General features: G+C 42.8%; 1 protein-coding gene across 1 annotated transcript in view; it reads right to left on the minus strand.

Moving 5' to 3' along the window:
* LOC311583056 (uncharacterized protein) overlaps positions 1-19,379 on the minus strand; it is a gene marked incomplete at its 5' end in the record, with an annotated part of 84,986 nt that extends 65,607 nt beyond the window's left edge. The window contains 4 exons of the mRNA XM_084756406.1: positions 11,081-11,141; positions 11,351-11,477; positions 18,439-18,481; positions 19,264-19,379. Of these exons, the coding sequence (XP_084612532.1) occupies positions 11,081-11,141; positions 11,351-11,477; positions 18,439-18,481; positions 19,264-19,379 (347 nt within the window). The remainder of the gene's footprint in view (positions 1-11,080; positions 11,142-11,350; positions 11,478-18,438; positions 18,482-19,263) is intronic.
* Positions 19,380-26,568: the final 7,189 nt, after the last annotated feature.

Consider the following 26,568-nt stretch of genomic DNA (forward strand, 5'->3'; position numbering starts at 1 on the left):
AAATGTTACTTAAGGCTACAGAAGTGCTCAGACTTGGATGTGACTTTGACAAAGGTCTCCCGCATCGCGCTGTTGTTCATGTGGTAATCACATGTTGATGTCACAGATGCACTTTTCAGTAAGCAGCAAACACAGTTTTAACCAGCTCCCCTATGGAGAAAGGAAAGCTAACAAGGAGGATGCCACCATGATCTCCTTTACAAGTACTAAATCCTCAGAAACAAGCATATTGATAGACAATCACTTGTCAGTGGTGGATCCGGCATTCACTCCCAGGGTGCTCAGCTTGAAGAGTGTGAGATGAGGCCTCACGGGTTAAAGGACCTGTGTAGAGGCATTTGTGCTCCTCCTGTAGTGCTGGGCTCTGAGATGCTCCTCTGGGCCAGAGAGCAAGGCAGAAAAGAGCTGATATACAGGCTAGTCACTGTGGTACCTCTGCATCCCTCTAGTGGACTTATCCTGAATTGCACGGGGGAGAAGCACAGCTCCTCAGAACTGCATACATAAAAGGCTATAAGGACTCTGGTGCCCCTTTTCTGACCATGTCCCCTGGATGGGGAGGCCTGGTGGCACTCAGAAGAAGGATAGCAAGTTACCAAGAAGAGACTCAATAATCTTAGAGCATACATAGGGGGAAGAAGTCTCCCTCAATCACAGACATAGGGGAGGGGAGAAGGGGGGAAGTGGGAGGGAGGGAGGAATGGGAGGAAACAGGGGAAGGGCTAACAATCAAGATGTAATATGAATAAATTAATTAAAAAAAAAAAACATGTAAAAAAAAAAAAAAAAAAAAAAAAAAAAAAAAAAAGAAGTGGCTTTCTTCAGTTCACCTTATAAAGCTTATTGCAGTCCATGCGTTTATTCATATCATGGGGGTGGGACAACTGCTTGCTTTCCCAGAACACTCTTGGAGGTCAGAGGACATCTTGGGTGACTTGATTCTGTCCTTTTGTCCTGTGGGGCTCAGGGATTTCACTGAGGTTTTGGATTTTCCAGTGACCAGCTCACCAGGCTGAGCCATGGCATGTGTCCCCTATTTGATTTGAAATTATCAAGTTATAGTCACCAAATAAATGTGCAGCATTGATAAACCACATATGTTGTGGATTTTCTATAGACGCAGTATTGAATACAGATTGCTGTTAACTGAAAAAAGCAGTTAAAAGCACTTTTTTGTTTTGTTTTGTTTTTGTTTTTCAAGACAGGGTTTCTCTGTACAGCCTTGGCTGTCCTGGACTCATTTTTTAGACCAGACTGGCCTCGAACTCACAGCGATTCGCCTGCCTGTGTCTCCCCAGTGCTGGGATTAAAGGCATGTGCCACCACGCCCGGCTCCTAAAAGCATATTTAAATACTGGGAGTTGCAGCTTAGTTCTCTTTGTCTTGCAGGGTTTTCAGAGAGAGCGGTTCCTTAACTATTTTTAAAGTCTTTTCTAAAATGACAGCTAATCTATTATTTATGATATTTTTTCCAATTTGGTTTTCTACAATAAAATAATGAGTGTTATTTAGTTCTCTAATACAGTGTAATTGATAAAGAAAAGCTTTTGACTCAATTCAAACCCTTTTTACTTTTCAAAGTGCTTTCAGACTACTGGTACAAAATATCACAGTGGTTTCCACAATTTTAGTGTCTACATAGCTTTGTTGTGCTCTGGAACCATACATCTAACAACAAAGAAAAGTCCCTGACCCATGGATTTGTATTTCAGTAGGACTAGTGAACTGCCACCTTAAGGAAAAAGCTCAATGGATCCATACACCATACATAAATAACTCATTGATTCTGTAACCCCCATCTGCCTTCATGTTTTGACTGACTTCAAAGACAAAAGCAAACCCTACAAACAGGAAATCTGAGCTTTGCCTCCAGTGGTTTATGACCTTGGATCAGTGCGGATAAGCGATCTCACAGTAGACTTAGGGATCCATCAGCCACCAGGAGGACAACAACACAAGAGTACCAACCTAGAGTCCCCTGCCAGGTAATTACACTTTGCTATCAGAAGGCTGGACCAGAAGTGTCAGCAGGCATCTGAGCAGAGGTAACCTAAGTCCTCACTTTGCATGGCAACCTCAACAGCAGCATGGAGCCCTTAGACCTAAGAATCCAGAGGTGAAATGGGAAGATAAAGAGGGAGCCTGTGCTCTCTCTGAAGAGCCAGCAGAGCTTTGGAAGAGGTTGAAACTGGAGCAGAGTGAAATGTAGCTTGGATGTGAAGAATCTGGGAAAGATCAACTATGGAAACCTCAGGAAGAAGATCCAAGACAACTAAAGCAGCAAGTGTGCAAAGACTATCAAGAACTGGGTACTATCAGGTGAACTTTGCACATGGGGTGAAAGGTCACTAGTGCCCTAGTACAAGGAAAGTGTTCAGTAACACCACAAGAAAAGCCTCTAATGTTGTTGCAACACCCTCAGACTGGTGATCAAGTGCGCTCTGACCATCACGGAGATCACACAAGCCCTGTGGACACCTACAAGAAGATCAGAACTATATTGCAGTTTCATAGATCAGAAACAACACAATCAAGTGAAAACAGTGCCTGTGTAGGAACAAGGGCAGGACACTAGCCAGTTAAAAGTGAAAAGAGAAGTTCAGTGGAGAAATTTTCTTACACAGAGAAGAGTCAAAACAAGTTTTCTGGGACAAACACAGGTACAATGTGCATACACGATAGGAGCAACGCCATTCTCAACAACTACATCTCAAGACCAACCCCTGAGGCCAGGAAAAGGATAGTGAGGACCAAGAGATGGGCAGTGGACACCATCAGGGCCCTGATGTCACAGCAGGTATGGAAAAGAATATTAGAAGTGAAGTAGCCCCATGGACACAAGGTGAGATCCAAAGTGCAGCCTCAAACTTCAAATTCCTGGAGGAGACATGCAGACGCCAAAGGACACCCAGAGTTCAAACACGACATCATCAACTTTTAAATGAGCCTTCTCATGGAAAGAAATGAAAACCAGATACCCAAGAGTTCACACATTTAACATGTGATGTTCTCTTACCAATTACCGGAATGTAATTAAGAGGCTTTATGACAAAGACACAGAGAAGGACATTGTGGCTCAATGAACTGCCTGCCTTCCTGTGGAGAGTTGTCAGACCAGGACTTTTCTGATATTGTAGAAAAACAAAGGACAGACTGTCTTTGCTTAAAAATTGTTTATATAATGCTAAAAAGACTGTACAGTATTTCCAAGAAAGAATGGTGGTTTTATGTTAAATATAAAAAAGCAAAAGCAAAAAAAAATATTTAAACAAGAGATTGAGATTTGGGCTTCCATAGAGAGATTAGGTATTTGTAACAGGCTAATTAAATGATGTAGGAAAAGCTTGATAGAACAGGTTGTAGGAAATAACTTCTGACCTATTAACTCTCTGCCAAACTTAAAAAGGGCCAAACTTCAACAGAGTCATCTTGTCTAGCACTTCTGTAAACTCAAGGCTTATGGCACCAATCTTTTTGTTTATTTGATTTTTTTATTTAATTAATTTATTCAGATTCCATCTCAATTGGTATCCCCTCACTTGTATCTTCCTGTTCCTCACTCCCTCCTTCTTTCACCCTATTCAACTCCCATAGGTCTGTGACAGAAGAGGACCTCCTTCCTTACCATATGGTCATAGCATATCAAGTCTCATCCTGGTATCCTGTTTATCCTTTCTCTGAGTGCCACCAGGCCTCCCCAACAAGGGAAAGTGGTCAAATATGGGGCACCAGAGATCGTGTCGGATTCATCCCCAATCTCCACACAAATGTGGAGAATGTGCTCTTCATTGGCTAGATCTGAATAGGGGTGCTAGGTTTACTGTATGCATTGTCTTGGTTGGTAGAGTAGCTTGAGCAGACCCTCCTAGGTCCAGATCTCCCAGCCTTGATGGTCCTCTTGTAGGTTTCTAGGACACTCTGGTCCTTCTATTTCCCTATTCTCCCATACTTCTGCTACCCAGAGTCCCAATAGGAAGACTCCACATATATCCCTATCTCCTCCTAAGGGAAGACTTTCAAGACAGCCCTTTCAGGGTAGTGTCCAAATTTAAGTGAGGATATACCATGTGTGTCTCTATGGATCTGAGTTAACTCACTCAGGAAAATCATTTCTAGTTCCATGCATTTGGCCACAAATTTCAAGATTTCCTTATTTTTAATAGCTGAGTACTATTCCATAGTGTAAATGTGCCAGTTTCTTTATCCATTCTTCCACAGAGTAACATCGAGGTTGGCATTCCAAATAAGGCAATTATGAACATGGTTGAGCTATGGCACCCATCTTAAGGAAAAAGACACCTAGTTAAAAGAAAACTGATTGTATCATAATGCTAATTTTTAGTTCTTATAAAAGTTGTTGTTGCTGAGTGTGGTGGCGCATGCCTTTAATCCCAGCACTCGGGATGCAGAGGCGGGCGGATCGCTGTGAGTTTGAGGCCAGGCCGGTCTACAAAGTGAGTCCAGGACAGCCAAGGCTAACACAGAGAGACCCTGTCTTGAAAAACAAAAACAACAACAACAAAAAAGTTGTTGTTTGCTCACTTTGTTTTGGTTACTTTAATATGTTTATGTAATTAAGGAAGATTTTTTTTTCACTGTACTATAAAATGTTTGAAATAAATGATCAAAGTTAATGAGGAAATGATTTTGTGTATAAAGACACAGGTGAAAGACATAGGTTTTCAGAGAAGCCAAGCCTTACCCAGATGTCTTCCTCTCTGTCCATCTCTCATAGAACAATAGTAAAAGGTGTCCCTTGTCTGATTCCTCCATTGCCACTCTTGCAGCCCGGTCCTCACCCTCAGATGGACCCCAGCACATATGCATAAACCAAGCTGCGTTATGGTATCTACAGATGATTGCTGATTACCCTGCTTCATTACCTCTCTACCTGATAGACGAATATGCTGCCTTGAGTACACATGAGGTACTTAATGTTCCTTTTTTTTTTTTGATTTTTCGAGACAGGGTCTCTCTGTGTAGCCTTGGCTGTCCTGGACTCGCTTTGTAGACCAGGCTGGCCTCGAACTCACAGCGATCCGCCTGCCTCTGCCTCCCAGGTGCTGGGATTAAAGGCGTGTACCACCACGCCTGGCTCTACTTAATGTTTCTTATATTCTCTTCTAATAACCATTTTAACGTTAATATTGTTAAATGTGTTGACAAAAACAGGACACATTGGGGGTACATCTCCGACTCCTGGTCTTGTAGTAAGGAGGCTGACCCATGAGAATCAAGAGGTCAAATGGAGCCTTGACTAATAACTGACATGCAAACCAGGCTAGATAACAAACAACATCTCAAGGGAATTGTTAAAATATGAAAACTAAAACCAGGACAACTACCCACCACCTTTTCACAGACACCACTAAAGGAAAAGTATGATCATAACCTGACTTATACATAAATGAACAATGGACCACTTAGATGATGGGATCCCATTCTATACACTGCGGCAGGAGAATACCTGTCACCATGGGACAGTGCAGTGCAAACAGAAGATGAACAGAAGGCACAGGAAGCATGTAAGGATGTCCTAATAAAGTCTGTAAATAGATTTGCCACATGATATCTAAAGTCTTTCTCAAAGCATTCATATAAATAGGGTTTTTCTCATATGTGAGTTCTTTCCTACTGCCTGACATCAAAGGTGTTAAAATACTTCAGAGCTAGGGACATGGCTGAGCAAGTTCATTCCCAGGACCAAGGTGAGGTTTCTGATAACTTCCTGTAACTCCTGCTACAAGAAGATTAAAAGGATTAATCCCCTTGGAAACCAGCACACAAGTACACACATGCTCAGTCTCTCTCTCTTTCTGTCTCCTTCTCTGTCTCTCTCTCCCCACTCTAACACACACACACACACACACACACACACACACACACACACACACACTCACATTCTCACTGACATTACATAATTAAATTAAAACAAGTAGTTAAGGGGCCGGGAGTGGTGGCACACGACTTTAGTCCCAGCACTCAGGAGGCAGAGGCAGGTGGATCACTGTGAGTTCGAGGCCAGCCTGGTCTATAAAGTGAGTCCAGGACAGCCAAGGCTACACAGTGAGACCCTGTCTCGAAAAACCAAAAAAATAAAAATGAAAAAAAATGAAACAAGTAGTTAGGAAAATATTTTTATCCATGAATGTTTTTCTCATTTGTTCCTGTAACTCAGGTGTTGAGGCACCTAAAGGCTTGCTTACCTACAGAGTTTTCCTCTATCATAAACTGGTTCATGTAACAGAGAGCAAGCATGTAGGCTTGAAGTCAGAGAAATCAATCCTTCTCAGTTGGTGGTATCATTTGGTAAGACTTAGGAAATGCTGCCCTGCTGGAGGAAATACATCACTTGGCATGCTCAGCTTTCTCAGTTCCCACACTCTGCTTCATGCTGCAGGTGGAAGGTGTGAGGTCTGAGCTTCCTGCTTGGACCCCCAATATGGCATACTTGTTGCATGTTGCTTTCATGATGATCCCACATCCCACGAACCATAAGCCAAATTAAACTTATAAATTAACCTTACAAGGCAACTTATAAGTTACCTTAGACATTATGTTTGGTCACAGGAACACAAAAGGTATTAATACACAACCATAAAGTTTTACACCTGGATGCGTTATTTTAGGTAACTGAAGAGAACTGTGAAATTAAATGAGTTTGTCCATATGAGTTTGCAAGTCCAAGATAATAGATAGGGGCATCACGCTGTTTGAATAGATTGTTGATGCATGTCCCATTCTTTTCTCCAAAATAATATTCTATGTAACTCAATGGAAGTGTGTAGGTTGAAGATCTTACCAAATATTTTCTAGTTATAGATTTCTAACAGTAGGAATGTTTTCAGGTCCTCAAAAAACTGTCATATGAAAAAGCTTTAACACACTGATTACACACTAAAGGTTGTATGTTTGTTTCTCGAGACAGGGTTTCTCTGTGTAGCCTTGGCTATCCTACACTCATTATGTAGACCAGGGTGGCCTCACACTCACAATGATCTACCTACTTCTGCCTCCCAAGTGCTGGGAATAAAGGTGTGAGCACATTAAAAATTTTACTATTGTGTACAGAAACCATGATGTGGAAAATATTATCACACCGACTACAGTTACGGCTTTTCTCTGCAGCATGGCTTCTTCTCAATATTGCCAAGACTACTGCTACATGCAAAGACTTTACCACATCGCTTATTCCTATGCACACATCTCCACTATATGTTTTTCATCATTAGTAGTAAGGGTGCTGTGAAAAGGCTTTACCGCATTGATTACATTTATAAGGTTTCTCTACATTGTATGTTCTCTTATTTATTTGAAGAAGATAGTGGTTTACAAATGTTGGGAACAAGGAGGGGAAAGCCTATCTTAAGTATTGCTTTTTTTGTTGTCAGCCTCTGTCTCCCTAATGTTACTTATGCTGCAGAGAAACATGACCAAAAGGCAAGTTGTAAGAAAAGTTTATTCAAGGTACACTTCTAGATTATCTTATATCACTGGGGCAATCAGGCATGGAAGTCAAGCAGGGCTGGAAACTGGAGGCAGGAGCTGATGCAGACGACATGGGGGAAAGCTGCTTAGTTCCTTGCTTCCTTGGCTTGCTCAGTCAGCCTTCTTTGAGAAGCCAGGACCACCAGCTCATAGGGGGCAACACCCACAATGGATTTTCCCCCATGGATCACTAACAGAGAAAATGCCTTACAGCTGGATCTCATGGAGGCATTTTCTCAACTGAGGTTCTTCATGCCTGATGACTCTAGCTTGTGACAAGTTGCAACACACACACAAAAAAAAACCAACACAGCCTCCATTTAATCATCGGTTGAAGGCCGGGTGTGGTGGCGCACACCTTTAATCCCAGCACTCGGGAGGCAGAGGGAGGTGGACCGCTGTGACCTCAAGACCTGCGTGGTCTACAAAGTAAGTCCAGGACAGCCAAGGCTACACAGAGGAACCTTCTCTCGAAAAGAAGAAGAAGAAGAAAAAGAAGAAGAAGAAGAAGAAGAAGAAGAAGAAGAAGAAGAAGAAGAAGAAGAAGAAGAAGAAGAAGAAAGAATAGATTCCAGCACAATGAGGGAAAAGAACTTCAGGTTTTCTCCTGACAGAAACATAAGCGCCAGTCCCGGACTCTCTCACCTTTTGAGGGGTCGTGGCCTCAGGCCTGTGTAGTATTTGTAATACAGACTCCACTGGAGGGAGGAGTAATGACTCCTCCTAACCACAGCTTCTCTTACTCATCTTTTATTCCTCAAAACATAATGCCTCTTGTTAATATCACACACACACACACACACACACACACACACACACACACACACACAAAAAAAAAAAAAAACAAAAAAAACAAAAAAAACAAAACAAAACAAAACAAAAACCCAAATGGGTATGATTGGTTAGACTGTAAACCCTACATCTGGTTTCCGTTGACATAGATCACCTGCATAAGGAAAGCCCTATCCCTAAATCCTGATGGGTGGCAAAATGTAGCTGTAACTTGCCTCAGATGATTATGGTTTTCAAGTGTAAAAGCTCTCTAACATTCTGGCTCAGGGGTAGAGGTCTGTGTGTTGTAGTTCAGCTCCCATGTATGTTCAGTGGCCCTGATCCATCAGTAGTGCCTTGATTACTATATACTCTTCTGTGTTTCATTGACTTGGGGGTGTGAATTGTGTTGGATCTCAGTAGACCCCATAACACAAAGCCCTTACCTCATTCTTTCCATTCACAGAACTTCTCTCCAGTACAACTTCTCTCATGATGATGAGCACTATAGAAATGTACAGCGGCATCACCATGTAAATACTTTCATTAGGTTGTTCTTCCTTATGAATTCGTTTATGATGGAATGTACAAAAGCTTCATCATATTCATTGCACTCATCATGTTTCTCTCCTGTACGAATTCATTCATGTTTTTGAGGATGCCTGTGACATGCAAAGGCTTTACCACATTGGTTACATTCATAGGGTTTCTCTCCACTGTGTGTTCTTCCATGTTTTTTAAGATGACTGTGTTGGGCAAAAGCTTTACCACATTGCTTACATTCATAAGGTTTCTCTCCAGTGTGTGTTCTTTTATGTGTTTGAAGACTGTTGTGATGTGCAAAGGCTTTACCACATTGCTTACATTCATATGGTTTCTCTCCACTATGTGTTCTTCCATGTTTTTTAAGATGACTGTGTTGGGCAAAAGCTTTACCACATTGCTTACATTCATAGGGCTTCTCTCCACTGTGTGTTCTTCCATGAGTTTGAAGATAACTGTACTGTGCAAAGGCTTTACCACATTGCTTACATTCATAGGGCTTCTCTCCAGTATGTGTTCTTTCATGACTTTGAAGACGACTGTGCTGTGCAAAGACTTTATCACACTGCTTGCATTCATAGGGTTTCTCTCCAGTGTGTGTTCTTTTATGAATTTGGAGATTACTGTGATATGCAAAGGCTTTACCACATTGCTTACATTCATAGGGTTGATTTCCAATGTGTCTTCTTTCATGAGTTTGAAGATAACTGTACTGTGTAAAGGCTTTACCACATTGCTTACATTGATAGGGTTTCTCTCCAGTATGTGTTCTTTCATGTTTTTTACAATGACTGTGTTGGGCAAAGGCTTTACCACATTGCTTACATGCATAGGGTTTCTCTCCAGTGTGTGTTCTTTTATGTGTTTGAAGATTACTGTGATCTGCAAAGGCTTTACCACATTGCTTACATTCATAGGGTTTCTCTCCAGTGTGTGTTCTCTTATGCTTTTGGAGACCATTTTGACGTGTAAAGGATTTATCACACTGGGTACAGTCATAGAGTTTCTCTCCAGTATCAATTCTTTCAAGTCTTTTAGGATGATTGTGATATGTAAAGGCTTTATCAAATACAGGATATTCGAAGGGTTTTCCTCCCGTTTGATGTCTCTCCTTCCTGTAAAGATAATTGGCACATGTGAAAATTTATCACTTTCATTACACTTAGGAATCATTTTATCTGTATGAATAAATTTTACAGTTTGGTCTAATGATAAAAAAGAATCAGATCTTATCACTTTGTTTACATTTATGGTGCTCCCCTTCTTTGTGGGTTGTTTTGAGACTTTGAAGATAACTGTGATGGTAAGAGCATTTATTACATGGTTCACGTTTGTAGCATAAGAAAACAAGAGGAACTCAGAGCTTTACCACATTGATTCCATTCATAAAATTCCCTAAGGTGTGAGTCATACATTTACAAGGTGAACCAGAACAAAAAGATTCTCCACATTCCTAGTACTCATAGGGATTTCCTGCATTGTGAGTCTCGGGATCATTTCAATGAAGTTGGAAAACCAGTGAACTGAAAACTTGCATCACATTCAGAAAGTCTACTCAAAAGTGGGGACTACTACATAGCTTCTGTTTGTTCTGGGACACAGAGGTAAGGTGCTTCTTTTAATACTGCTTTGCTCACATGGCCTGTATCCATTGTGACATAAGATATAGCTATTAGAAAAAGAATAACAAGAGAAAGGGCTCCACATTGCAGTCACACACTTTGATGTTTGTTCCTCATAGACATGTAGTGTTGGTATTAAGGTTTCTCCACAACAACCTTCTTGACTCTCACAAACTGTCCCCTCACTAAACTGCTTTACTATGGACTATGTGCTTATTAGAAAGTTTTGAACATATACTTATCACTTATCCCATAGGTGTACTTTCTGTGCACATTGAGATACATGCTACACGTATAACATGGTATGACACTAAAGGGGCCAGGTGTGGTGGCACACACCTTTAATCCCAGCACTTGGGAGGCAGAGGCAGGGAGAGTGCTGTGAGTTCCAGGCTAGTTTGCTTGGTCTACAAAGTGAATCTAGAACAGCCAAGGATACACAGAGAAACCCATTCTTGAAACACACACACACACACACACACACACACACACACACACACACACACACACACACACACAAAGACGTTGAGGGACATGGTTTTGTGTGAATGTATTCATCCCCAATACACATAAAGCAGTGCTTTCCTTTAAAATACACAGGACATATTAAATTTTCTTGGGAGGCATATTCATATTAGCTTGCACATGAGATTTACCTTTCATATCTTCTTGATCTTTGAGACTGTTCTTTAATAGTGTGGTCTCGCCAATTGTATCCTAAAACATAGTACCAGAAAATATATGATATATCTTTGGAAATTAGGTCAAACTTACGATAATCCCTTCAATGAATCTTAGAACCATGCCTGACTTAATCACCTCATTCCTCCTCAATTTCAATTCAAATTACAAAACAGCATCAATACTAAAGACACAGTTTCCCTGTATTTTAAAAATTGAAAACAAAAATTTTGTCACAGTCTTACCTATAGTGGTGAGATTCCAATAGGTCTCCAGCATCACATCTTTGTAGAGATTCTTCTGGGAAGGATCCAGCAAAGCCCACTCTTCCCGAGTGAAGTTCACATGCACATCATCCAAGTTCACTGCACCCTAAAATGTCCCATACATGTGTACAACAGGAAGCATGATAGTGACCACACTGGAAATGCATAATTCTCTGACATAGAATTCATATCATTCTGGGCTTCGTTCACTTATTTTCTGACACAGAGGCTCTAATGTCCTCACCATGTCATGTTAGGTGACTTAGGTCACCTAGGAAAGTGAATAAGATTCTCCTCCATCATTTCTGAACTCTTTGAATAGGATATAGCCTTTCAAGAGAAATGAAAATTAACAGATAAGGAAACAGAGAGAGAAGAGAGAGAGAGAGAGAGAGAGAGAGAGAGAGAGAGAGAGAGAGAGAGAGAGAAAGGTAATAAACATCAACAGTACTGAGCCCTCAGCAGAGAAACTGTATAAACTGTTACTAAAGACTAAAAACAAAAGAAAAGAAAAGAAAAAAGGACAAGTTTGTTGTACTGGCTCATCCCTTTAATAAGAGTGCTTAGGAGGCAGAGGCAGAAGCATCTCATTGAGTTGGATGACAGACTGGTCTATGCCATGAGCTCAGGGACACACAGAGGTAGTTATTAAGACCTGACTCCCACAAAAATCAAGGAATGAAACAGAAAGACCCCAGAGGACTTTACTGAAGTTCCTACAAAGAATTGCACACTCACTCTAGTTCTGTATTCATCTGACAGATTCCTGAAGTGCCCAGCTTAAACTGTAACACTGATAAGATCGTACTAACAGCAAATGCATGCTACACAGGAACAGATTTTTGGGAACCAGGCAAAGAAACTAATTCTCAGTACTCTCATTTTTGTTTTCAGACTCTACCCATAAGGTTGAGGGGCCTAGAGCATCTCCATGCTGCCCCCATTCTGTTGGAAACCCCCTACTGTATATTCCTCCTAGTTTCGAGAATAAATGTTTCTTGGCCCAAACACTTAAGATAAAAATTGCTGCATTGTGAATACAGCCTTCAAGAGAAAGCTCACTTCCCTTCCCATGTGTTCCCTCCCTACTATAGCTTCTGCCTACATCCTGACCAAGCCTGGTACTCAAGGACAACTTCTCCATCTTGTTGGCAGGGCCAATCAGGTTCATGTTCCCAGGTCCAGAAGGCCACTCGTATCCTGATTGATGGAAACTTCTTGGCTCAACCCCTGAATCAAAATATGATTGGACAATGTTCTGATTCCCCTTCCTCCACCTTTTTTCCCCCATCCTTTACAAATATTGTACAGTCTCTGTTCACGGATGCAGGTCAGATCCCAATGGGGCCGCATCCCTGTGCTCAGGAAATAAAGGTTTCATTTTCAGTTGTTCTAGCTATAGTGAGTTTTCTTTGCTTCCACCTCAAACACAACAAGATAAAATATTAGCAATATAAATGTTGATTTCCTTTTTGTTTCCCACTTTTTTTTCCGAGACAGGTATTTTCTTTGTAGCCTTCACTGTTCTGTTCTTCCTTCTTTAGACCAGGCTGGCCTCAAACACATAGCAATCCACCTGCCTCTGCATCCTTGAGGGATGGGATTAAAGGTGTGCTCCACCACACCTGACTGCAAGGGTTGATATTAAATGAGTAACAGGGGCAGGAGAGATGTCTCTGCAGTTCAGAGATCTTGATGATCTTGCAAATAATTAGCTTCAATAGCCAGTACTTACATGGCTGCTCACAACTACCCATTATTCCAAGTTCACGAGTTCTGAGGCCACCTACTGACTACTGTGAAGTCCCGGCACATGGGGTGCACTGTAAACATGTTTTTGTTTTGATCCCATGCGTGGAATGTGAAACTGTCTTGTGTAAGGGTGTTCGCTGTATGTCTATTAGAAAAAGAACTGCCTCATGTGGGGAAATGTTCTTTGCCATTTGAAGAACATCCTGCATGGACTATGGGAGAGTAAATATAGTCCAAATATGAAAGATCAATTCCTTTTGCATCGCTTTATATTGCCTGGCTGCTCAGAGTTGCTCCTGCTTTGAGATGCTCTTAGAGAGATACAGTCCTGAGAACCCTTCCAGGTTTCCGCTGTTGCCATTGCAGTCACGTTTGCTAAATTTTGGGTTTGCTGATGAAGGGATCAGCTGGAATCCTGATAACTAAGAGTGTAACCTCCCTCCAAGGAACTGAGTGTAAGAAGGTGACCTCCATAGTTCCTATCAGCCCTTTTCTCTCCTAATGTGAGTTGCTGCGTTGAAAGGGTGATAGAAGCATTAATGAGCTCCAAATAAAGTAGTCTCTTTAAAAAATTATTTGCTTATTATGAATACAGTGTTCTGCCTGCATGTAAACTTGCAGGACAGAAGAGGGCGTTACCTCACATTATAGATGATTTTGAGCCACCATGTGGTTGCTGGAAATTGAACACGGGATGTTTGGAAGAGCAGGTGGTGCTCTTAACCACTGAGCCATCCCTCCAGCCCTAAAGCAGGCTTTAAAAAGATCAAAGCCTGCATTGCATAATCATGCTCATAGGCAAAGACTCATATTCATCAAAAAAATTCAAGACAAATACAACATGTAAGAAGAATGCCACACACCTGCAATCTAACAACTCAGAAGGCTCAGGGTGTATTTATGTCATGAATACATGCCATCCTGACAAAGAGAATATATAGTCTCTGCCAAATTTCAATATCCAACATGTGGATGAAGGTCAGCAAACAGCATGTGCTTGACAAGTACAAAAACCTACATTCCAGGCACATCAGACACTAACATAACATGAAAAGAAACCAAAAGCCAGCAAAGTTGGCCTACATCTAATCCCAGCACTCTGGAGAGAGTCAGGTGGACCTCTAAGCTGGAGGCCTGCCTGGTCTACGTATAGAGAAACTTTGTCTTCAAAAACAACAACAAAACTAACATTCGAACAACTTTCGGCTAGCAAATTAGCTTAGCACTGAACAGCAATTGCATCTACTCTATTTTATGTCATTTAGGAATAGTCTACAATGGTGAGGGCTTGAGAAGGAAACTGATGAGTTTCAACCACAACACAGTAGACAGGAGGACAGGAAGTGGGTTGAGTCCACAGACACTCAAGTCACATCCCCAATAAGGAATCTAGAGAGGGTCCGACTACAAAAACTTCCATAAGCTCCTCCCATAACCCACAAATCACAAACAAGTGTGAAAAGACATCATCCTTTCTGGGAGTGTTTGTGTTTTTATTCCATCTGACTCTTGTCACCTTGGGCTCATGGTCATTTCATGATGAAAATGCATTTAGTCAACTTCAATGATCCTAGTAGTCTGCAACAGCCTGGACACTTTTCAAATGTCCAAAGTCTCTTCTGACTCCCAAGACAATCTCTTGATGGCCACATCTTGTCAATTCAGAAAACGAGCTACAACTTTCTAATCTTCACTGGCATGGAATAGTCCTTCCCATTCCAAAGAGAGGAATGTGTGCTGAGTGAGGGAAGATAGGACCAAGGCAAGAACCATGATAGAAGGCAAAGAACAAATTCTCTATCTCTGTCTCAGATACATGCGGCTTCAGTCTCAAGGGTTTAGATGTCCCTATCCCTGAAACTGGTCACAAATCTCTCAGATTGGTTACTTCCACTCCCTACATGCATCTCTCCATGGCTGACTTTTCATAGCTCAGTTAACTCAATATCTTGTGGTCTCCAAATACAACCCAGGCTTTTTTATCCTTCTGCTTTCAGGCAATGAACTCTCACAGTCTCCTCACTGGGGCTATGACTCTGGATATAGGCTGCAGGAATAGTGCTGAACTGAAACCACAGAGGAAGAAGCTTCTTCCTTCCAGGAACATATAGCATGGGTGGGTGGTCCTGTCAATCTGGCTTCTATATTGGGATGGCTCATACCTTCCTAGGACCACAGTTAAAGCAGGTTTTGTAGGAAGTTCCTTCCTGGGACTAGAAATAACTTGGCCTACCCTTCCCTTAATTCAAGACTTAAGAGGATCAAGTGTCACCCTTAGAGCATCATCTTAGGCTTCCAATCCAGAGCAAGGCCCTGCCCTGGAATGGTGACCACCTCCTTGAAAGTTCCTGCCTCGGTCTCAGCATTGGACTGCATCTGATACTACCTACTGCTCTTCTTTCCCCACAAACCACAGACTCTGTGTTTATTTCTACACCATTTGTTACTTTTTTACCTTGTGGTCCTTAATGAGCCACTAGTAAAAATCATCCAAAGAGTCAATAGTCCATCTAGGAAATCAGCTCATTATTTAATTATCCTGCCTTACTCAATTTCTCAAGGCAGGAGAAGATTAAGAAACATTTTGGACCAAAATATCACACAAATGAGTACTAGCTGCAGAATTATGGAGTCTATTTTCTACTGAAATCCTATGACCTGGACTTCCTTTGTCTGCATTACTCTCAAAACTCCTTATCTTCCACGTCCTACAAGAACAGCTGATTAAACTCTGTAAACACATTTCTGAGCCTTTTGCCATTTCAAGTCCTGACGTTTTCCATATTCCTCCAAAAGAGAGCATCATCAGGTCTGTCCAGCAGCAACATCAATATTTGCGTACCACTCTTTTTTTTTTTTTAATAACATGCTACTCTGCTACTTTGACTCAATTCTCTAACCTAAAGCAACTCAGGTAACAAACAAGTTTTTGGATGGTTCTTTCGAATCACAGACCATTTTTTCGGGAGCTTAGGATACAAACTCATGTAAAAAGAAATGTAGTAGGGCTGGAGAGATGGCTAGAGGTTAAGAGCACTGACTGATCTTCCTTCCAGAAGTCCAGAGTTCAATTCCCAGTCATCACATGGTGGCTCAGAGCCATTTATAATGTAATCTGATGACCTCTTCTGGACTGCAGGTGTACATGCAGGTAGAGCACTGTATGCATAATAAATAAATAAATAAATAAATAAATAAATAAATAAATAAAGTAAATATCTAAGGGCAAACATGGTGTCCTAGCTTTCTGTCTTGCCTGGCCACTGTCCCATGCTCAGCCTGCTCCCTTTTCCAGCCCACGCCCACTAGCTTAGGGACATTGCCATTCTCATCGGAAGAGCCTTGCCACATCAATTGTGTTGATGAATCAATACAATTGTTGACTGACAGAGTAACCAGCCGTTCTGGTAGGGGCACACCTTCAACTGATGACTACAGACACTGAAATGTTCTGAAATGAACCTAATTAGGACACACAGCAATAATATATCAGAAAGTGTTTAAAACCTTCAAAAATGTGTTAACCATAGCAATCAACATTGATTATTGAAAAAACTAGCAAACACAGATGTGCCACGAAAAGAGCAAATTTTGAGGCTCTAGGATCAAGAAGAGAAAACTCTTTGTCTCACAGAAATTCTTCAAACCAACAAAAACTCAGGGAACTCATAACATAATATAGTAAATCTTCAGAAGACAAAGACAGGTGAAGGTGCAAAGGAACATTGATTCCCCAGATGCAATTGTGAGACTTCCTCCCTCTGTTTGTTAACCTAGGCCAACTATGTTTCCTGAGTCTTACTGCTGAATAAGCTCACCTGAAGACACCACATTAAGAGCAGTCAGACTCCATTTTGTGACTAGCAGCTACACTTACTTGTTAGCACACAGACCTTTACCCTGGTCCGGGAGAATTCTCTGTATCGGGTCAGGTTGACCACAAACTATGTTTATGTTCAGCACACTCTGAGGCCTTGTTAATCCACAGACATTCCCCAGTCCCTGCTCCCCAAGACCAACCCCAGGAACTGCATAGAGGAGAGAAGAGAGGTAGATCTGCAGCAGGGAGAACTGAGCAGGCAGTTTGCTTAAGGGAAACCAAGCGTTTTTTGAACAACTAGCTAGAGGAACTAGTTGTTGAGATGGTGAGGAATGGAGGAAAAGGAAATACTCGGGCATAAGCGGTAGAAGCTGAAGGTCTTGAAGCCGAGGAGAACTTTTCTTCTGCCTCTCTATCTGTCTCCGTCTCCGTTTCCTTTGCTGTCTGTCTGACTTCTCTCTCCTTGCTTGCTTCCTTGCCTTGTGTCCTGCTAACTATCTTCTTTCTTGCTGTTACCCATCTACCTATCCCTCTTGCCATTCCCTATCTATCCCCCTCTCTTGCTGTTCCCCATCTCACTCTAGCTTACTCTCTCATGTCTCTTACTTGCTTGTCCTCTCCTTGGGCCAACCCCAGATTTTATTGAAATGAAGTTCAATTATTTGTTGTTACTGATTACATCATGATTTTCCCCATCATTTACAGTCACTAGGGCAATCAAAAATCAACAGAGTAAAAGGAAATACAAAAGTTCTGTAACCTACAACAAAAAAACCTTTTTTTTTTTTTTTGGTTTTTTGAGACAGGGTTTCTCTGTGTAGCCTTGGCCATTCTGGACTCACTTTTTGACCAGGCTGGCCTCGGACCCACAGCAAACACCTGCCTCTGCCTCCCAATTGCTGGGATTAAAGGTATGCACCACCACGCCCGGCTCAAAAAATCATTTTTAAACCAATGGGTAGCATCACCGGATCTTTATTTCTTAAACGATACAGAGGAAAGTCTTATCATACATTTCCCCAGGCTACAGCCAATGTGTTTACAAGGTCATAGCATCATCATACCTTGAGCTAAATATTATTGAAAGAAACACTTGACCTACTTCCAGTCTCAGACCAACAGCTGTGCTATCCAAGCCTAGGCTAACTACCAAGGGGTCCTCTGTCGTAAAATATCTGAAAACATGATGATCCAAGACCCTTCTAGGGCTCTCAAAACATTTTCTAAACAATGTTTCTACAGGAAACAGTGTCTAGCCAAGTACTGTTATGTCAAGGAATTAAGTTTCTTTCAAGCCAGTTTCTGCTTGGGTTCTCACAGTCAGAGCAAAAAACTATCATTGTCTCAAGGTGTTGGCAAGATGCCCTTTCAACATTCTCTATGGAAAAAAGTTTTCCCTGTATGAAGTTGCTCAGGGCCGAAGAATAGAGTGAAAAAAAAAACAGATTTAGGAGAAATACCAGATTTCTAAAACAGCTTTACACTTGGACCATACCTGATACTTAGGGACAGTAGCAATCAGCCAGAGATCCTTGGAACTTTGTCAATCAAAGCCTCCACAGTTGTTCTAGATGTCTAGAGATCATGTTGGATTGTTGGAGGCCTCTGGAATTTTGCCAAGAAAAACCTTTATGACCTGTCCTCCTGTCTGTGACACCCAGATATATATGCAACTGTCCCTGGCCACAACCTGGCCAGGACCAATGAAAGGTCATTTAGAACTGCTTCTGTCTAGTTACTAAAAGGATCTGGAGTCAGAGCCTACCACCTTGTTCCCTGACAACCCCCTGACTGAGCTGATTGTGGTAAATAATTGATCCCTGAGAACATGATGGCTCAGTATGAAGACATTGTGCATGGGACTAGGTGGGATGCCTCCAGATCTTCCCCACTCTCTGGTACCTGAGACCCAGTCACTACTCAGGGTTGCTCCTGGAGATGCATCTTCCTCTCCCCCTGTCCATGCTTCCTGTCATCACCACAGACCATCCCCATCTGCCCTTCTCCTCCTACCTCATCTCTTTCCCTGAGCCACTAACTATGGGCGCACACACCCTGCTCAACCACAAGCCTTGATGGACAGAAGACCAGTCTTCTGTCCAAAGATATCCCACTATCTGTTACCACAGACCCAATTCTCACACAGTGTACAGAATACCAGGGAAAGCGTCCTCCCCACTTTCCATGTCTCCTGTAGAGAACACAGACCATACCCAACTGCCTCCTCTGTGTCCAAGCCCCTACTTAGGCAAACACATTCCTGATCAACCACATTCCATGCCTGCCCAAAGCCCAGGTAGGCTGTCAACAGATCTACAACCTTATCTCCTCACCCAGACCTTGATCTTCACAATTGTCCCAAGCACTGGTCTGGACAACAGAGGCAGCTTCTTCTCGCCTATCCCATCCACACCTCCTGTGGATCCCTAAAGCCATTTCTCCGTGATCGCCTTTTTCCCAGCCTCTAAAAATATCAAGTATTCTCCATGAACACAGCAGCCAAGCAGGACAGTAAAAAGTCCAATACTCAGCCAAGACACTCTCAGAATATCCAGGGAGCAAACACAAACCCGGAAACAGTACTCCCACCTCTACAAGACAAACCCAGAAATCAACACCCACACCAATAATCATGTCAAACCAACATACCTAGATACCAGCATAGGAGCATTATCAATAACAGCCAGGAGCTGTGTCTCCAACAAGGTCAAGCTATCCTATCACAACAGGTCCTGAATATCCCAACATAGCTGAAGGCACAAGAAAAAACCTTCAGGCGGGGCGTGGTGGCGCAGGCCTTTAATCCCAGCACTCAGGAGTCAGAGGCAGGTGGATCGCTGTGAGTTCAAGGCCAGCCTGGTCTACAAAGGGAGTCCAGGACAGCCAAGGCTACACAGAGAAACCTTGTCTCAAAAAAAAAAACAAAAAAGAAAGAAAGAAAAAAAAGGAAAAAAACCTTCATAGAGGTCCTTAAAGGATATTAATACATTCCTTTAAGAGATCCAGGAAAACACAATCAAACAACTGGAGAAACACAATAAACACCTTGAATAAAGCCAAGATACACTAAACAATGTTTGAATGAAGACATAAAACACTCAAAATCTTAAAATGGAATTAGAAACAATAAAGAAAACTGAAAAATTGGGGAATCCTGGAAATGAAAGTCTTAGGATTACAACGTGAACTACAGTGGCAGGAGACCCTCACAGATTGTATATGAAAGGGAGAATCTTGGGAATCAATGATTCAATAGAAAAAACTGGATACATCATTAAAAATAAGAGCAGATCCAACCTAAGTTTCCTGGTGTAAAACAACATGGGACTCTGCCATCTTATGAGAAGACCAATACTATGACTAATTGCAATAGAGGAAGGGAAAGAATACCACCACAGAGGTCCAGAAAATATTTTAACAATTCCATAAAAATAAAATTTTCCTGAGCTGGGCGTGGTGGTGCACGCCTTTAATCCCAACACTTGGGAGGCAGAGGCAGGTGGATCGCTGTGAGTTCGAGGCCAGCCTGGTCTACAAAGTGAGTCCAGGACAGCAAGGGCTACACAGAGAGACCCTGTCTCGAAAAACCAAAAAAAAAAAAAAAAAGATGTCTCTGAAGGTACAAGAAGCATGCAAAATAACAAATGGATTGGTCCAGAATAGAAAGTCCCCTTGCCATATAATAATAAAAACACTAGACATGAGAAAGAATATGAAAAGCTGCAACAGAAAGTAAAACACAACAACCAAGTAATACATACAGGCTGACGTATTATAATTGCACCTGTCTCTCAATGCAGACCCTAAAATCAGAAGGGCTTGGATACATGTGCTGCAGGCTTTAAGAAATTACATATGACAGCCCGGATTACTATACAAGAAAAGTTTCAATCACCATAAATGGACAAAATAAGATATTCTCAGGCCAGGTGGTGGTGGCGCACGCCTTTAATCCCAGCACTTGGTAGGCAGGGGAAGGCAGATCGCTCTGAGTTCAAGGCCAGCCTGGTCTACAAAGTGAGTCTAGGATAGCCAAGGCTACACAAAGAGTCCCTGTCATGAAAAACCAAAAAAAAAAAAAAGGTATTCTCTGATAAAGTAAAAATTTAACAGTATTTATCTACAAATATGCTAGAAAAAAAAAATCCAACTCAAGGAGGTTAACTAAACCCATGAAGACACAGGACATAAATAAAATCACATTAGGAAAACCAAAAGAACGGAAGGTGTACATACATATAATACACTTAGGACATACACATACACATACACACATACACCACAACCACCACCAATAACAACAACAAAACACCAGGGATTAATAATCACTGTTCATTGATATCTGTCAATATCTACAAGCTCAACTTACCAAGAAAAAGACTCCGGCTTCCAGAATGGATGCTAAAACAGAATCCGTCCTTCTACTGCCTACAACAAATACAGTTCAACAGCAAGGACAGACATCGCCTCAAGGCAAAGGGTGGCAAAAAGAGATTCTGAGCAAATGGATCTAAGAGTCAAGCTGCTATGGCCAGGTTAATATCTAAAAAATACACTTCAAACAAAAAGTCATTGAGATGGGGAAGGACACTGCATATTCAACAAAGAAAAAGTCTACCATGATATCTTTTACATTCTTAACATCTATGCCCCAACACCAGAGCACCCAACATTGTAAAAGAAAGTGCAGCTTAAATCACCATAGACCTTCATGCACTAAAAGTGGGACACTTCACTATCTCACTCTTAACAAGAAACCGGTCCTTTAGGAAAAAACAAAACAAAACAAAACAGAGAACTACCCCAGGTAACCAAAGTTAAAAGCCAAAACAATCCAATGATATTTACAAAACATTCTACCCAAACACAAAAGAATATACCCCCTTCTCAGCAATTCAGGCAACTTTCTCCAAAATTGATGATATCCAAACAAAGCGCAAGTTTCAACAGATACAAAGAAGTTGTAGTGACCTTGCAAAATATCAGATCACCACGGATTAAAGGAGCACACCCTCACCAACAGACATAGGACAAAGCTTAGAAACTCATGGAAACTGAACAACTTTCCACAGAATGAAAAAAGGGTGAGGATAGCAGTGTGCAGGGTGTGGTGGTGCACGCCTGCAATTCCAGCACTCTGGGGGGCAGAGGCAGGAGGATCTCTGTGAGCTCCTGGCCAGCCTGGTCTACAAAGTGAGTCCAGGACAGCCAGCGCTAACCAGAGAAACTCTGTCTCAGAAACAGAAAAGAAAAAGAAAAAAGAAGAAATACAGTGTTAGTAAACAGGCAGCAATGGAGCCACCCCTAGAGGCACTGATGACCATGGAAAAACGGAAAATACATTGCCGCCCAGGAAGCCTGTCTTCTGAAACAAGCCAGCACCAGCAGGCAGGATTCAGGTCTATTAAAGCACGTGGGCACCTTGTGTGCATGCGTGTGCACTTTCTGCACACGAGCGAGATAGACTTGTTGAGGGAATCGTCCCATCCCTTCCACCACACCTGTACTCCAGCAAAAGAGCTTGCACGTTCTGCGCTAAGAAGACTTGTAGAAGGAATCACTCCCATTCCCCAAGCCATTTCCTTCTCTAGTCAGTCTCCAAAGACTGTCTCGGTATTCCCTTCCCATTAAAAAAACAAAACAAAACAAAACAAAACAACAACAAAAAAAAACAAAACCAACCAACCAAACAAGCAAACAAAAAACTAGTATGGATCTGCCGCATGGCGGGATTTCTTTTTCAGCGTACAGCCCGGCTGCATACATGCTAATATAAAGACAATAGAAACCAACGACAATGACTCAATCTATGCAAACTAATAGAACACAATGAGCAGTCCCCATTCAGAGGCCACAGTCTGGTCCAAAGAGTGACTAGGACCACCCCAGGGAGGACCCGCCACACCAGCTCCCCCTGCTCAGCTGCCTGCTCCTCCTGGTTGTGGGCAGTGACCCTGTGCTCACCATGTCTTGGCTTCGGAGCTAGCAGGAGCTCCCCTCACAGCACACAGCAGTTGCCTTCACCACATCACTCCAAACCATTAAAGCCTGCTCAGTTAGAGTGGAACCTGCACCATGGGACCAGGAATAACTCTCCTCCTCTTCCTGCTGACAATTCTGCCTCATGGCTCTGATTGGCTAGTGAGTCTTGAGTGACATGAGCAGAAAGGAAGCAGCACAGGGGGTCCTGGCCCAAGCTTCCAGCACAGGGCCAGTCCTTTTCCGGATCTGCAGAGCTTTTCATTTCCATAGCGCTTGTGCCTGTCCTCCTATACTCAACCCCTTTGTCTTCTCACCCTGCCCCAGGGAGGACCAGCCACTCCAGCTCCTGCTGCTCAGCTGCCTGCTCCTCCCTAGGTGTGCAGTGACCACGCCTTCAACGCCTTGGGACTTTGGAGCTTGTCTCAGCTCCCTTCAAGGCCCTCAGCAGGCACTTGCCCTTCTTCCTCCTGGAAGCAAGGAAGATAACATATATGGCCCATTACTCAGCTGCCATGGACTTAACCCTCTGTGTCCCGGCCCGCCGGGGTTCGACTCACGCTCAGGGGGAGAATTTTCCTGTATGAGGACAGAACACAAGACACGAAGAAGGAGGCAAGTCTGGATTCTGATCAACTCCATTTATTGAAAATTTTCACAGAGTTTATATAGGCACAGAGGCATGGGTTTTTGCGTAAGCAAGGGTTGCTATGGATACCTAACTCTGGAGTGCTCCTTCAGGTATCTATGTTTACCTCTGCTCTAATTGCAGGAGAGAAATTCCAGAGAGAGAAAGAAGTTGGGAAAATCAGGTTAGTCAGGAAAACGTTCCCGGAACTGTTGCTCGCAGGCACCTGGCCTTTAATCTGATCTCACCAGAGTCTTACTGGAAAAGCTAGTTTATAGCCAGAAAGGAGTAGCTCGGGAGTCTTAGAATGACCAGCCCCCACAATAAACCACGACAGGTCTAACTGCCAAACCACGACAGGGCCAGCTGGTTTCTGGTAAATGGCAGACTACTGGAGAAATAGGAACCTAGACTCGGACAAGATGGCTGAACATTGGCCATATAGCCCGTCCCCTACACGTCTGCCCCACAACTGCCCAGAATGTTAACACTTAAAGAGAGAGTTTAGGAAACAAGATTTTTATTTTGTGGCTGCATGCAGGGTTCAGGTAAACTGTAGCTACTTTTCACCTGGTACACATTGGACAATACTGAGGGGATGTGGGAAGCAAGAAACATTCTGTGTGTGTATGTCTGTATGTGTGTGTGTAGATACTGTAAGGCTCTCTCTCAGCCAGCCTGAGAACGTGACCCAGACAAGCTTGGAAAAATGACCCAGAGAGAATTAAAGACCAGCTTAGCTTCAGTTTCTGAGATCAAGGTGGCCAACCGAGATAAACAATTTCAACTAAGGTAAACAATTACCATCTGGAAATTCTCTGCAAACTCCCCAACACCCCTCTTTGCCAAGAACAGCTCCCGAGGCCAACGACCCCTGCAATAGCCAATAATAATTAGACAAGCACCCCTAGTGACCAGCAGAGCCAATCCTAACATAGGGCACGCAGCCCCTCCTAACCTTTGCGGTTTTAGCCTTTAAAAATAGTCTGTAACAGTGACTCGGGGTGCCTGCCTCTGGAATGAGTGCTGAGGCCCCCTGACATGTGGCAACAATAAAATTTGTGCTTTTACATCAACACTGTGGTCCTCAAGTGGTCTCTCGCGAAGACCCCCTACTACCCAAGTAAACTCTAGGGTCCAACAATACGTGTATAGGTAGGCATATGTATCTCCAGCAAACACCAAAACAAAAACACAGCTGTATTATGAAGGTTCTCTGCATGAACAGAACTGATATAATGAATCTACATATGTAGAAAATGGATTTAAAGGCTGGGCAGTGGTGGCACAAGCCTTTAATCCCAACACTTGCAAGGCAGAAGCAGGAAGATCTATGTGAGTTCAAGACCAGCCTGGGCTACAGAGTGAGTACCAGGACAGCCAGAGCTGTTACACAGAGAAACTCTGTCTATAAAAACAAAACAAAACAAACAAACCAAAAAGTGGATTTAAGCAGTGAGATACAGGGAGGTACCCTGGTCAAGTTCCCGGAATCAGGGTGGGAGATGCGAGGCAGCTATAAACACAGGCTCTCATGTCACCACCCTCTCCCTCCTGCACTAATGCTCTGTTTCCCTGTCATTCATGAAGTAGGGGCTGCTAAACTGAGCTCCCAACCCCCACCACATACTCTGTGCACTGTCTGGGTAAGATAAGAACTCTGAAACCGCCAGTCAGGAGGTGGATCAGGAGTCCAAGGGCAGCTTCACCTTTGAGACCAGGTTACAATGTGAGACTGTGTCTCAAATAAGCAAACAGACAAAAATCCAGAAAGACAGTGCTTAAAGAAAATGATACTTTGTTTCCTGAGCCAGGAATCAAGGTTCAAATAGTGACCATTGTGGAATACTGAGTTTCCTTGTGGGAGAGACTACAGGAACTTTTAAAACAGAAGGAGGAGGGAGGAGAAGGAGGAGGAGGAAGAGGAGGAGGAGGAAACAACAACATCATAGTCAATCCATTTCTTAGTCCATTTGTGGCTCCAGGCTTCACACAATCATCTTATTTGCCTGGACTAAAGTGAAGGCAGAGGACAATGTCTCTTTCAGATAAAAACCTCAAGACAAATACTACATCTCTGAAGAGCAGTGGAGGCCCAAGTCAATGTGTCCGAGTGGGTCTGGCCTGGCCTCCACAGTCCAGCACTTCCTGTGTCTCTTGCCTCTGTCTTCATCCCTCAGCTGGATTTCTCTCCTCACTGGTGGCTCCTGCTTCTTCCTGCATGGGAGCTTCAGGCAGGAGCAGGCTGGTGGCCAGCTCCCTCCATTTTTTATAAAAGATTTATCTTTCATCTTTCAATGGTTAACTGAGTACCAAAAAACACACAGGCAACCAAGCAGAGACCTGATGCTCAAGGACTCTCGTTCCTGGAGTGCACAGGTTGGCAACCGGAGCTCATCTGTCCCTGGATGCCCTTACTGACTCCAGCCTTTCAGCCTTGTGCTGGGGATAGGTGATGCTGATCTCAGGTTAGTAAGAATGTAACCTCAGAGCTGTAGGGCTCTGCTGGTTAAGGTTGAAATCTGGTCTTCAATGGACATCCAATTCTAAGCTGGGACTATGAGGAATGAACTCCCTTTCTCAGCTGAGGCTCCTCACTCCACGTCATCTGGTGACCTAAGAAGAATCCAGCTCTTCTCTGTAGTCCCTTAGTTTATTCCTGCCCCAGGATCCCATCCAGGATACAGGATACACTTAGTCCTCTCCCTGAGTTCCAATCTCACAGAGCACTATACAACAGTTGCTTCCAGGACCAGAGTTCATTAGCTATGTAAACCAGTCTTATACTCTGTATACTGAGCCAGTTTGATGGTTAACACTCTATTTCTCACAACAATACTGTACAGTAGGTGTTATTGTCATCATTTGAATGGCAAGGGAAATGAGACAAGATCAGAGAAGGGACGTTACCCAAGGTTAAACTGCTGCACAGTGGCTGGGCTGGGAGTCTGACTCTAGGAATCCAGTTCCCGAGGCTGTGCTCTGAGGTACCAGACTCCACGAAACATGCATAAACCT

This window comes from Acomys minous, assembly GCF_964271855.1.
Source record: "Acomys minous genome assembly, chromosome: 14".
Taxonomy (NCBI): Eukaryota; Metazoa; Chordata; class Mammalia; order Rodentia; family Muridae; genus Acomys; species Acomys minous.